Source organism: Bos mutus, chromosome 9, assembly GCF_027580195.1.
Source record: "Bos mutus isolate GX-2022 chromosome 9, NWIPB_WYAK_1.1, whole genome shotgun sequence".
NCBI lineage: Eukaryota > Metazoa > Chordata > Mammalia > Artiodactyla > Bovidae > Bos > Bos mutus.
In genome coordinates this window covers 84,518,556-84,533,034 of record NC_091625.1, presented here as the reverse complement: position 1 = coordinate 84,533,034, position 14,479 = coordinate 84,518,556, and the positions used below count along the sequence as shown (strand labels likewise).

Below are 14,479 nucleotides of genomic sequence, written 5' to 3'. Positions count from 1 at the left end.
AAACTTGGATTTCTATATGAGTACCATAACGGAGAAATTTGGCAGGTAATGAGAAATGTATATCTGTGGTTCTAAAAGGGGGTCCAGGTTATGAATATAAATGTAGCATTTTCAAAGAAATGAAATAGTGTATCCTAAAGAGACACTTTCTTCACCACATACTAAAGTAACTGTTCACCAAATTTTATTGCTTACCCATTTTGTGCAAGGTCTATTAGTACTAAATCCTTTTCTAGTAGAACAACCACAGCATATGGTTCCTGAAAATCTGGAACAGGAAAACAAGGCATGAACAATAGTTACAAATATGCAAGAGGGCTGCAAATCAGATAACAAAACATGTTGGCGTGGTTTTTATTTTGTTCCATTCACTCAAGTATTTAACATTCTGATACTGCACTTCATATACTGTAAGGGCAGTATGTTTTAGATGAGGGAAATCTATATAATACCCCATAAATAATTATTTGTTTTGTAAAGATGAGTTAGACAAGTTCAGTACCTTCCATGGTATTGCAAAGTCCAAGACAGTACATGAATAAGATATCTCAAGTTTAAATCTGAATACCCTTAAGAACAACTCTCATTACTGGATCTCAAAGAAATCCACTAGATTACCATTATAATATTATAACTCTTTCTTGGGTATTTTCTATGTGCATATCAACTATAAAATGCATTACATATTTATATCTCAATTAGCTTTAAATAAAAGTAAAAAAGATCCAGCTAAATTTCCCCTGAAATAATAACATGTCAATGATAGTGATTAATTTCACGTGTTAGCTTGTCTCTGCTATGGTGCCCATTTGTTTGGTCAAACACCAGTGCAGATGTTGCTATGAAGGCATTTTTTAGATGTGAGCAACATTTAAGTTAGTAGACTCTGAGTAAAGTAGAAAATTGTAGATAATTTGGGTGGGTCTCATTCAATCAGTTGAAGGCCTGAAGAACAAAGACAGGAGGTGTTCTGAAAAAAGCAATTTGCCTCAAGATGGCAACTTGGAAATCTGCCTGAGTTTCCTGCCTTAAAAATTCAGATTCAAGACTGCAAATCAAACTCTTTCCTGAATTTTCAAATTGGTAGTACATTTTCACGATTTCTTTAAAATAAATTCATATTTCTGCTCTCGTTCACCTTTTGAAATCTCCTATTGGTTCTGTTATTCTGGAAAACTGTAACTGACACACTAGATTTTTAGAGGATTTTTAAGTTGCTCTTAATGTGGACAGTTTTGTCTATCCTTCAGAGGCACTTACTACCAAAATTTAGAATGAAACAGACATAGTTTATTAAACAAAATTTCTCAAATAAAATGTATAAAGTTATGAAGGCAGCATTCCTTACCCAGAAGAATTAGCACAAGAGGATAAGTTAACTACTTGGAAAACAAGGAGGTCTTGCTCTGAGTAACAGACATATCTAGAGACTGAATTCTAAAGATACAACACTTACCATTTGGGTATGGTGTTTCACACAGCGTCAGAAAGTCAACAATTGAGTAGTCCATTTCTAGCACTGCAGTACTTTTCCCGTGCATTACTGTTAAGCAAGGTCTTCTTCCTACAGTATCATACGACAAACCTCCTGATAAAATAATAAAAGGTTCCCTGGAAATAAAATACACAGGATTATAAACAGCATAGTGGAGTCTATCTTCTTGCTGTATCATAAATTCTTTTTTACAGAAATAATAAAATATTAAATTTTAACATTTTTAGGCACCATCTAATTGATTACTCACATGTAGATTTTTAAACTGCAATAGGTAAAAACCAGGTGAATTCTTAAAAATAATCTACAGTGCCTATGAACACTGACCACATTCTACTCTCATATCTCCTTTTGGTCCTTATATTTTTTTCCCTTTATCTTCTTTATACAATTTTCAAAAAATTCTCTCTGGGTTTCTCCTGTTAAGTCTCTTAAATGTACTGTCATTATTTTCAATCCTAATAACCAGACCTTCTCAACAGACATTCTAAGAGAGAATGTGAATATCCTAAGGCACCCATTGTACGCAATGAATTAGCTTCTCAAAGATGCATCAAGAATGTACTAGCCATAAATCCCCCTGAGAAAACTGAAAAACTGGTCACTCAAATCATTTTCTGTAGTGGTTAATTCTCTTCTGGAAGCTTGCCTGGTATCCTCAGAAATATAACTCCCATGCACATCGATCAACTGCCCTTTTGACACTTCTAATAAGCCCTATAATTTTGTCTCCTTATTCATCATTAGTAAATGTAATGATTTACTTTTAAAAGCTACATATTTAAATATGAAAAAAGAAAAATACCTAAATATCCTTTCATATGCTTTGATCTATGTGTATTTCTTGACTTCCCTGCACATGTTTTTCATCCATGTTTTATTGGATTAGTATCTTTTCTAACGGTTTTCTAAGAGTTCTTTGCATTCTAAGGAAATCAGCTCTTGATCTGCCACATGTATCATTCAATTTGTTGGTGGGGAGTTGTTTATGGTGAATCACACAGATGACTTAAAATGTTCCTATATGATCTTCTTAAATGTCCTCATTTATAATTTTTGAGGTGCTTTCATAGTGCTTCCTCTAGGTCCAGTGTATCTATCCCCCTCCTCTCACACCTAGTACAAGTAGTATGTGATAATATGTAATGTTAAACATAGCTAGTTCTGGAACAACACTGCCTCTGTTTAAATCTCAGCTCTGGCTCTACTTTCCCCATGACCTTGCATAAGGTGCTTAATCTCTCCTTGCCAAGTTTCTGCGTCTATATAACATGCAGCTAGAGTGGTAAGTATTTCAGTTCAGTCACTCAGTCGTGTCTGACTCTTTGCCATCCCATGGACTGCAGCACGCCAGGCTACCTTGTCCATCACCAACTCCCAAAGCTTGCTCACACTCATATACATCGAGTTGGTGATGCCATCCAACCATCTCATCCTCTGTCATCCCCTTCTCCTACTGCCTTTATTCTTTCCCAGCATCAGGATCTTTTCCAATGAGTCAGTTCTTCACATCAGGTGGCCAAAGTATTGGAGCTTCAGCATCAGTCCTTCCAATGAATATTCAGAACTGATTTCCTTTAAGATTGACTGGTTGGATCTCCTTGCAGTCCAAGGACTCTCAAAAGTCATCTCCAGCACTACAGTTCAAAAGCATCAATTCTTCGGTGCTCAGCTTTCTTTAGGTCCAATTCTCACATCCATGTATGACTACTGGAAAAACCATAGAATTGACTAGATGGACCTTTGTTGGCAAAGTAATGTCTCTGCTTTTTAATATGCTGTCTATGTTGGTCATAGCTTTTCTTCGAAGAAGCAAGCGTATTTATTCTCAGACAATTACTGAATTAATTAATATACGCAAAGCACTGGGTTCAATGCCTGGTGTAAAGAATTACCTATTATTATTATCATTATCTTCAAATTATCATTCATGGAACTAATTATTTTGCTTATTGTTTTCCTCATGAAAACATGACCTCCATGAGGGCAAGGGTATTTATCTGTTTTGTTCACTGCTGATCTGATCTGATATGCAGAACAGTGTGTTGTTGGTATTAAATAAGTACGTTAACAAAAATGTATGTTAACTATTGTCTAGCTTACTAACATTTAGATTTTTCAGCACTAAACTATTTTGGTAACAGACCTATACCCATACTTTCACTGTTCTCAATTCTTGACTTACTGTGATTATTGACTGTAGTCAGGAAAGTATATTTAATTTTCTTCTACTTTTCATTACATACAGTGAATAAACAATATAACTAACTCTTGTATTCTGAAATACAACATACAACTGAATATAAAATACTAAAAAGGGTGGAGAGTCTAACAACTTACACTTTTATAGAATGAGAGGCATGGGCCATGTATTTAATACGTAGTATTTCAAAAAAAGTCTGACAAGTTTGTTTTTATATATATAAAACTTGCATTATCAATACAAGAACTATGAACAGGAAGATGCTAAGGTACATTACAGAATAAAATTCCTATGGAGATACCAAGTAGGTATTGACAGGTAGGTAATCAGTTTATTAGACAAACTCTTAACAAAATGTCATGATGTTATTTAAACCATGTTAAGTTTGTCCTCAAAACGCAACTATATGTTTGCCTTGTAAATGCCTATACTTCTTTTGTAAATTTAGGAGAAACAACAACAACAACAACAAATTATGGGTAAAAGTACATGAATAAGAAATAGTTTAAAAGGAGTATCAAGGTAATATTCTTTTTCATAATAATAAAAGTTTCCATAATTCAGCAATAAATGCATGTGTATGCATATTTTTTCTTATCTTACGGGATATTTAAAAAAAAATCACCTCAGTTTGCCAGGCAGGAATCACCTGACTTACAAACTTAATGTCCCAAATCTTGAGACATAAACATTAAGGAAATAAATATTTTACCAGAAGAAACCAGTCTTAAATACAATGATAAAATCGAGTTAAATATTTTAACATTTGGCATGTAAAACTATAAAAATTCAAAAGTTTCGCTGACACTTGGAATTACATTCAAAGTTCTAGGAATCTAGATTATTTCTAGATAACATGTGAATTGTGGATATGGATAATCTTTTTTAAAATAAATTATCTTTTTTGATATCATATATCATAATAAGGTCTAGAAGTAATATAAGTTTTATCCAAGAGTCTGCCTTTTGAAGGCATCTAGGTTAGGAAGGTATTAGTTGGAACTTTTTACGATTTTGATTGTTATTTTTAAGAGGCTAGACACTTTAGGAAAGTATACATGCTTCCTGACTCTGATTAAGTTCCCGAGGCTGGCGCTGACAATAGATTTGGCTGAAGTTGTGTTTCCAGGTTAAGCATTCTTCTTTTTTCTACTCAAGAAGTCATTTGTATAACCAATTTGCTCAATTCAGTCTGTAATACTATCCATTCATTTGAACACCTGTACTCCTGAGATTAAAACGGTGTTTTCACGCTTGTTCTAGACGGACAGTTAACACACCGTGACAAGTATGAAGACAACAGAACAAGGTAGAGTGCTGAATGTGAGGGAGGGACTAGAGGGGCTACTGTAGAACAGAGCAGTCAGGAAAGGCCCCTAAAGTAATGACAGGTGAACTGGAATCAGAATGAAGAGGAGCCAGCCAATCAAAGATCTCGGGGTTGGAAGAGAAGGATATAGTTTAGACTGTAGGAATAACCACCGCAAAGACCTCAAGTCTAGAATGAGCTTGGGCTACCTGAGGAACTAAAAGGCCACCATGGTTGCAACACATTGAGTAAAGCAATACGTGGAAGATGACATGACCCCAAATCTTGCAAACACATCCTGTTTACACCATAATGATCTCAAGAACCTGACCGTTCTCTATTTCAACTTCTTAATCAATGTGAGTTCTGGCCCTAATAACCTCCAACTTATATTCTTACAATAGCGTTTGGTTGTTCATTGCCTGAGATATGCTTGTCCCTCATTTTGTATTGGGCTAATATCTATTTCTCCTTTAAAACTTAGTCTAATCCATATTTTTCCTGACCCATTCTTCCTGAGTTGGATGCCCTTCCTGTGTTCCTAAGCACCCTCCATACCTCTTTTCAGCATTTCCACACCGAATTTTCATTATCTACTTTCCATTTGTATTGTGTGCTCCTTCAGGACACAGAATGGTATTTAATCCCTGTACTCATAGGTCTTAGGCAAGGTATCCCCAAATGTTTTTGTTACGTACATTGTAAACATCACTAAACCTACTGCTCACTGGTGCTAGACCTACTGACTTACTGACTCCTGTAGGAGAAGCCCCACATCCCAGTCAGATTGGAGAAGGAAATGGCAACCTACTCCAGTAATCTTGCCTGGGAAATTCCATGGACAGAGGAGCCTGGTGGGTTATAGTCCATGAGGTCTTAAAGAGTCAGACACAACTTAGAAACTAAACAACAACTAAACAACAAGAACAACATTGAGAAACACTGTCTAAAGAAGCTTGAAATACAACTGCTGTGCTGTTCTGATACTCCTGCATAATCAGCACTCTTACCTATATTATTCACTACTCCTATATATTTTTAAGATTGGAATTTAAGTTCTAAATACGTAATCTCATATGCCATTGATTTATACTACTAATCTTATCAAATTCCCCAAGTTTTTCCGAATGAAGATATGCCATTCTATTTCAGAGGTGTGTGCTCTGTTGTGCTTAGTGGCTCAGTTGTGTCTGCTCTGTGACCCCATGGGCCTGCCAGGATCCTCAGTCCGTGGGATTTTCCAGGCAAGAATACTGGAGTGGTTTAACACTTTACATTTGGTGAGGAGAATTGTACCTTAGCTCTTGAAAGCTACCAGGTAACAAATACCTTATCCTTACCACACAAATTGTGAAGCACATGCAATAAGTAATATTGAATTCCTTCTACAAAGTTTTTGAGCCAAGAAATCAAAATGGAATAAGCAAAAACAAAGGTTTCAAAAATGTGAATATTTCAATGTAAGGGCCAGGAAGCAAAAAAGAAAATAAAATTGAAAATACAGGGAAATGGGACTTCTTTGGCAGTCCAGGGGCTTCCAATGAAGAAGATGTGGGTTTGATCCCTGGTGGGGGAACTAAGATTCTGGCATGTGGTTGGCATGGGCAAAAAAATAATACAAAATAAAAATAAAAGAAGAAAACATTGGGAGATGAATTTCTAATCATATAATGTTACAGTCTCAAACAATGCTGCTCAAACTATCTGTGGTCAAGAACTATTTAAAAATTTTAAAATTCACTGGAAATCTATACTTTTTGTAAGAAAAACAACAACTAAAGTGTGTGTAGATGTTGTGGCAATGTCAAATGAGATGAAAGTTTCTACAGTCTACTCTTGACTTCTATACTTGTTTTGTCTCAGATCAGTTAGCAGAGTGGACTCATTCATACAGGCACACTCTGAGTAGTGGAGCACAGATAGTTGAGCCTCCTAATGACTGGCACTACTTGACTTAGTGTCATTAAGGATCTCACTATAGAGAGATTCTTAATAAGAGTCTGCAGAGTGTAAGTGCACACCCCTTACACTCTGCAGACTTCAATCAGAAACCACAGAACTCTTTAGCTGGGCCTGGATGGATAGAGAGGCTGATCACAAAAACAACTCTTTGATAAAAAGAGAACTACTGATTAGTTACAAGAAGTTTTCATCAGGGTATCATTTGACTGAACAGAGAAATACCTGGGTACCATAAGAATAAATCATTATGATAATGAGATAATTTGCTAGTATGATGAAGATGATGTTCAATCTTCTATAGTTCACAGACTATAGAATGCCAGGCCCCTCTGTCCATGGGGATTTTCCTGGCAAGAATACTGGAGTGGTTTGCCATGCCCTCCTCCAGGGGATCTAATGCAATCGAGGAAAATGACTTCTCTTTATACTAGTTAAATATTAAAGTCTTCCTTAATCATTTAAGAATTTTTAAGAGTTATTTAGCATTGGTCCTCTAATATCTGAAAATCTCATTTAAATAACTGCCCACAAACCACAAATTTAAAGATAAAGGCAGAAAAATCCATGAATTCTAAAGTCCTTGCTTAATTATGAAAGGGAAATAGGATCTCAGAACACCATTCCCACATTGGAGGCAAAAACTTCCTTAAGTGCTACTATGAACTGAAAATTTCATGAATCATAAAAACTTCAGAAGAATTACAATAACTCTCTAGTAGCCCATAAAGGCTGATAATGATAATAAAAGCTAGTATGATGAAGTTGCCATGCAATGGCAACATAACATTTCTCCACCTGTGCTTTTTGGGACAGAGCATCAGTTGTAGTGTGAAGTTAAACAGAAAGCAAAACAGTAGGCATCATATGGTAAATCAATGAGATAAAGATACAGAGTTTAGTAGACCTATCCTAACCATACAAATTCCACAAAACTTATGCTGTGGATTTTACAGTTTTTACATACAGATTCGTTAGGATACATAAGATTTATAAGGACATAACAGTAATTCTTATCAGTGTAATACTCTGGTTTTTTCTTGTATCAATATACATAGAAAAACTTTACTATGTAACAATTAGACTTTCTTTTTTTCCCAAAAAGAAATCTAAACTTTTTAATGTAGTCTTTGCCATATGGAATTAAATTATGATGAAATGAATCATATATGTGGTTCACAGTGTCACAAGTATAATTTCAAAGCTTATTTATAGAACAACATTTAAAAAGTCATTTACTGCAAACAGTCTTACATGGATTTTATTGTTGTCTTCTAGGAAAATATAACCTAAACTATGTAAGCTAGTATCAATATATATTATAAACATCCAAGTAGTGGGCTCCAAAATCACTGTGAAAGGTGACTGCAGCCATGAAATTAAAAGACACTTGCTCCTTGGAAGGAAAGCTATGAAAAACCTAGACAGAGTAATAAAAAGCAGAGACATGACTTTGCTGACAGAGGTCCATATAGTCAAAGGTCCAGTAGTCATGTATGGATGTGAGAGTTGGACCATGAAGAAAGCTGAGTGTTGAATAATTGATGCTTCTGAATTGTGGTGCTAGAGAAGACTTGAGAGTCCCTTAGACTGCAAGGAGATCAAACCAGTCCATCCTAAAGGAAATCAGTCCTGAATATTCACTGGAAGGACTGACACTGAATCTGAAACTCTAATATTTTGGCCACCTTATGCGTAGAGTCAACTCATTTGAAAAGACCCTCATGCTGGGAAAGATTGAAGGCAAAAGGAAAAGAGGACAGCAGAGGATGAGATGATTAGATAGCATTACCGACTCAATGGATATGAATCTGAGATAACTCAGGGAGATAGTGAAGGATGGGGAAGCTTGGCATGCTGCTGCATGCCATGGGGTCACAAAGAGTTGGACGCGACTTTAGCAACTGAACAAAAACAACAACCAGTGAACTATCACTAAGACACTGCATCTATGTACAGATCACAGTGAAGTCATTTTAGGTACAGGAAAAATTGTAGATTAGGATGATGAATAAAGATGGGAAATATACCCTTAGATTAGCTTGAATAATACATAAGGCTTTAAGAATGCACTAGAGAACCAGTTTTTTTTTTTGGCTTCCCTGGTGGCTCAGAAGGTAAAGAATCCATCTGCAATGTGGGAGATCTGGGTTCGATCCCTGGGTTGGGAAGATCCCCTAAAGAAGGAAATGGCAACTCACTCCAGAATTCTTGTCTGGAGAATCCCCATGGACAGAGGAGCCTGGCAGGCTAGGCTCCTGGGATTGCAAAGAGTTGGACACGACTGAGTGACTACCCAGAGAACCAGCTTACATGAAAAGTAAGCATGGCTCTAAAAGAAACTGTAGGAAAGCTCAGAATGAACTTCAGTAGTAGGCAAAGTAGAATAAAATCAACTAGAGGCAGTATAAGAAGGGAATGTCTTAATAGCCATAACAAATAAGCAACAATTTTGAAAATGATTAGGTTTGAAATAAAACTTTGTATTTTAATAAATAATGCATATACAAAACTATAGACAAGTTTATGAATAATTTCTGGTCCCTGTCAAAACATAAAAGCTTAGCTGGACAAATGCTTACAAAAAATTAAATTGGAAAGTTTCTATGAATCATTGCTGCTTTGCCTGCAGATAGAAATAAATTTAACTTCAACCCCCAATTATGACAGCATGCTGCCTTTCCATTAACATCATTAGTTTAGGAGTTCCCATTATGGCTAGAGAATTAAAGATAATTCTAAAGCATAAATGCTGATTTTAAGGCAGTAAATTAAAAAACAAAGTCATACTGCATTGATAAGACTATGAAATTATTATATTTTATACTTCTTTAAAGTATAATTTCAAAAAGAAATGTGTCTATTTGTCAAGGCTCCTAAAAATATTTTATCTTCAAAATTTTATCACTGGCAATTTACTGTAAAGAAACAGAATAATAGCAAAAATCTGTTGAATTCTCTATAGTATCATGAGAGAATATGTTCACTACTATATTAGTAATATCATAACTTTATTATCTATAATGTGAAAAACTAAATGTTTGAAAAAAGGGAAGCATGTCTGAGTAAACTATACAGCCTTTGAAACTAATTTTAAAAATTGGTAAAACTAGGATACTTTAGATAGAGTAAGAGGACAAAAATATACCAGACTCAATATCCTCAAAGAATAGTTAAGTGAAAATGGATATGCATTTGAAAAAAGACTTAGGGAAAGTGAACACATGAAAAAAATTGTTTTAGAATAGTGGAATTACAGGTCCTATGCTTCTCTTGTTAGGATTTTATTTAATGTCACAAATTAAAAAAAAAATCTAGATACTTCCAAAAACAGTTCAGAGAATAAGATAATAACAGTGGTTTAAATGAAGTTAAGTTTTCGTGACTAATTAAACTTTTTAAAAGTGCATTTTTCCTGTGAAATATCTGAAGAGCTTGCCAATTTTTAATGTCATTTCTATATCTGTTATTATATTTTGTATATAAGTATACAAAGTATACTTATATCCTGCTAAAATGTACCTTATGCTGAAAATTTTTCTGCTTTCTAGATCACTCAAGAAAAAATAAATTAAGTCATGATATTATTATGTTTCATTCATTCAACTATCATTTTACTAAGTGCTTTATGTGTGGAAGTCACTGTAGCAGGGGCTAAGAATTCTTCTTTTCCATCCTTTAATTTCCCTAGTTTCATTCCATTCTTCAACTTGTGCACTCCCCTCTGCCACACTGTTTATTCTTATCATCTACTTCACCTACTTCAGTGTTACATTTCAAGATCTAAAATCTATATAATTCTAAGATTTTTGGTTTTGTTCGTCATTTAGTTGCTAAGTCATGTCCGATGCCAAAAATGTTTTCTAAAAGAATAGATCACATAATCTGGAGAAGGCGATGGCACCCCACTCCAGTACTCTTGCCGGAAAATCTCATGGACGTAGAAGCCTGGTAGGCTGCGGTCCATGGGGTCGCTAAGAGTCGGGCACGACTGAGCGACCTCACTTTCGCTTTTCACTTTCATGCACTGGAGAAGGAAATGGCACCCCACTCCAGTATTCTTGCCTGGAGAATCCCATGGACGGAGGAGCCTGGTAGGCTGCCGTCTATGGGGTTGCGCAGAGTTGGACACAACTGAAGCGACTTAGCAGCAGCAGCAGCAGCAGCAGATCACATAATCATATAAAAATGCTTTCAAAATTTAAGAAAGAAGGTTATCTTCTCCATCTGTACTTTGTAATCATTATGAGAAATCCACTCTAGAACCTTCTTCTAAACATATTTCATCTTCAGTGTCTCCTATTCCAAAGGCTCTTACTTTTCTGCCATTAGTCATATGGAGGTCTTCTCTAATTTAAAATGAAAATAAAAATCTGCATCTTGGGACTTCCATGGTGGACCAGTGGTTAAGAATCCTCACTCCTGATGCAAGCAGCAAGGGTTTGATCACTGGTTTGATCACTAACATCCCACATGTTATGCATTATGGCCAAAATAAATAAATACTGCTTTCCACTCTCAAAAAAAAAAAAAAAAAAGAATCTGCACCTTACTCTTCTTGATGACACATAATTGCTACTTATATCTACTGGTGAATTCACTAAACACATGTTCTACATGAGGGTTTTCCATTATGAATCCATTCATTTCTTTTTCTTTAACGTCCCTACATTCTGGTTCATGTTTGAAATGATACTATTCAAGTGCCTTTTTACAAGTTAATCTTTCCTACAATATATATCTGCTAACTTTTCTTCTGTTATCTTTCTACAGAAGTAAACAGTGCTTGCTTACTCTTTCCTAGAAACACTTCAAGATTATGATTATCTTAAATTTCCATTCCCCCTGTTTGGAGTCTGCTAGTTTTCATTTCTATTTTATTTTAGCGTCTTTCAAGGTAAAACACCAGTGCTGGGAGCGCTGGTGCTACAGGGTTCTGAGCTGTCAGGGAAGCATCCTGTATATGCTGCTCTGTTTCAGACGGAAGCAACATCACCTCCTTTTTAGCAACTGCCACTGGTTAAATATACTTTGAAGGCTTGATAACACATCTACTTTCCAAGAAAGTTAACAAGTAAAATTTGCTAATGACAGAAAATGGATTTGGATATCAGTAGACTTAATTAAATATGGATATAATATTTAATTTAGCTGTAATAAATTAAATATTAATAAAGATGCTTAAAAATAGAAAAATCTTAGTACTTTAAATTGATAGATGCCATGGACAAAACCTAATCTTGAGCATATACTTATATAGCTACTAAATGAAGTGTTCTGGTGTCAGAAGAAACAGCTATCAATCCAGCAGTCTCAGTGTTCTAGCTACACAGGATTATACGATAAGGTTAAGGCACTGCAAGTCAAAAGTTATGTTATAAGCAAGAAAGTGAATAATAACTTATACTAGTTAGGTATGAGGTTTAAAGAGTAAGACTGGGAGAGAATGTTTTACTTTTGAGAGAATGAAAATAATATAGATAAATCTGCAGTGGGTCATAAGAATGTCTCTGAAGACAGTGATAAGATGAAAATCAGCCAATCTGAGATTAAAACTTGCTGACTTGATTGAAACTTTACTTGTAAAAATAACAAGTAAATAGGGAAGGTTATCTGATGAGACACTTGAAATTTTAAGAGTCCGTGGATTCAGAAAGGTCTTTTCCCATTAGGTACAATTAAATATAAATCTGCTTGTGGAATTTTCCACAATATGGGTCTATGACCAAGTGCTATGATCATGCATGGATACTATAAAAAACAGTGGGTATCATCAGGTTAGAATTAAATCTGCAGCCTGAAAGCAACCTACAAAGCTCTCTGGTCATGAGTAGCTAGGGTTAGTTGCATTAAGTTATCCAGGCTAAGAGGCACAGACAGATTCCTCAGCTCGCATTAGTGTGATTATGTGTACCAAGTATGATTTAATACTAAATTTAAAAAGACAATCTGATAAGCTAGCAAATATAAAAAAGAATGCAGTTCTTGGTGAACTGAGTGACTTATGAATGATTAGTATAATCCAATCCTAACCCAGGCTATCTGTGAGCATGTCCAGTAAACTGATTAAGAGCTCCAGCTCTGGGGTCAACCTGGGCTCAAAATTGGCTCTATTACTTCATGGGTCAAGCCAGTTAAGCTTTCCATGGCTCATTATCTATAATCCTAAATGCAGACAATAAAAGTACCCAAGTCATAGTACTGCTAGGAGAATTATGAAAGATAATACATTCAAATTGCACAGGAGAATATCTGACACATAGTAAGCAAGTAAGAAATGTTCACTGTATCTACTAATTCTTTTCTTCTTGGTGCTCGAAAGCCAAGCCATCTAAGTAAGGGTATTGAAAACAGTAAGATCTAAGATGCTATTTTTATTTCAAGTAAGCATATAAGAATTGTTAAGACTTCTGCTTCACTGACTTCACTAAAGCCTTTGACTGTGTGGATCACAATAAACTGTGGAAAATTCTGAAAGAGATGGGAATACCAGACCACCTGACTTGCCTCTTGAGAAAACTATATGCAGGTCAGGAAACAACAGTTAGAACTGGACGTGGAACAACAGACTGGTTCCAAATAGGAAAAGGAGTACGTCAACGCTGTATATTGTCACCCTGCTTATTTAACTTCTATGCAGAGTACATCATGAGAAATGCTGGGCTGGAAGAAGTACAAGCTGGAATCAAGATTGCCGGGAGAAATATCAATAACCTCAGATATGTAGATGACACCACCCTTATGGCAGAAAGTGAAGAAGAACTAAAGAGCCTCTTGATGAAAGTGAAAGAAGAGAGTGAAGAAGTTGGTTTAAAGCTCAACATTCAGAAAACTAAGATCATGGCATCCAATCCCATCATGTCGTGGCAAATAGATGGGCAATCAGTGGAAACAGTGGCTGACTTTATTTTTCTGGGTTCCCAAATCACTGCACATGGTGACTGCAGCCATGAAAATTAAAAGACGCTTACTCCTTGGAAGGAAAGTTATGACCAACCTAGACAGCATATTGAAAAGCAGAGACATTACTTTGTCAACAAAGGTCCGTCTAGTCAAGGCTATGGTTTTTCCAGTGGTCATGTATGGATGTGAGAGTTGGACTATAAAGACAGCTGAGCACTGAAGAATTGACGCTTTTGAACTGTGGTGTTGGAGAAGACTCTTGAGAGTTCTTTGGACTGCAAGGAGATCCAACCAGTACATTCTAAAGGAGATATCAGTCCTGGCTGTTCATTTGTAGGACTGATGTTGAAGCTGACACTCTAGTACTTTGGTTACCTGATGCGAAGAGCTGACTCATTTGAGAAGACCCTGATGCTGGGAAAGATTGCGGGAAGGAGGAGAAGGGGACAACAGAAGATGAGATGGTTAGATGGCATCATCGATTCAATGGACATGGGTTTGGGTGAACTCTGGGAGTTGGTGATGGACATGGTGGCCTGGCGTGCTGTGGTTCATGGGGTCGCAAAGAGTCGGACACAACTGAGCGACTGTACTGAACTGAAAGACTATT

At 35.9% G+C, this 14,479-nt stretch overlaps 1 protein-coding gene across 5 annotated transcripts in view; it reads right to left on the bottom strand.

The window, feature by feature from the left end:
• STXBP5 (syntaxin binding protein 5) overlaps nucleotides 1-14,479 on the bottom strand; it is a 157,146-nt gene that overhangs the window by 64,797 nt on the left and 77,870 nt on the right. For all 5 annotated transcript variants that reach the window (XM_005894662.3, XM_005894663.3, XM_070376830.1 and 2 more), the window contains 2 exons: nucleotides 1,457-1,611; nucleotides 196-268 (listed from right to left, as the gene is read on the bottom strand). In XM_005894662.3, coding sequence (XP_005894724.1) covers nucleotides 196-268; nucleotides 1,457-1,611 — 228 coding nt within the window. The remainder of the gene's footprint in view (nucleotides 1-195; nucleotides 269-1,456; nucleotides 1,612-14,479) is intronic.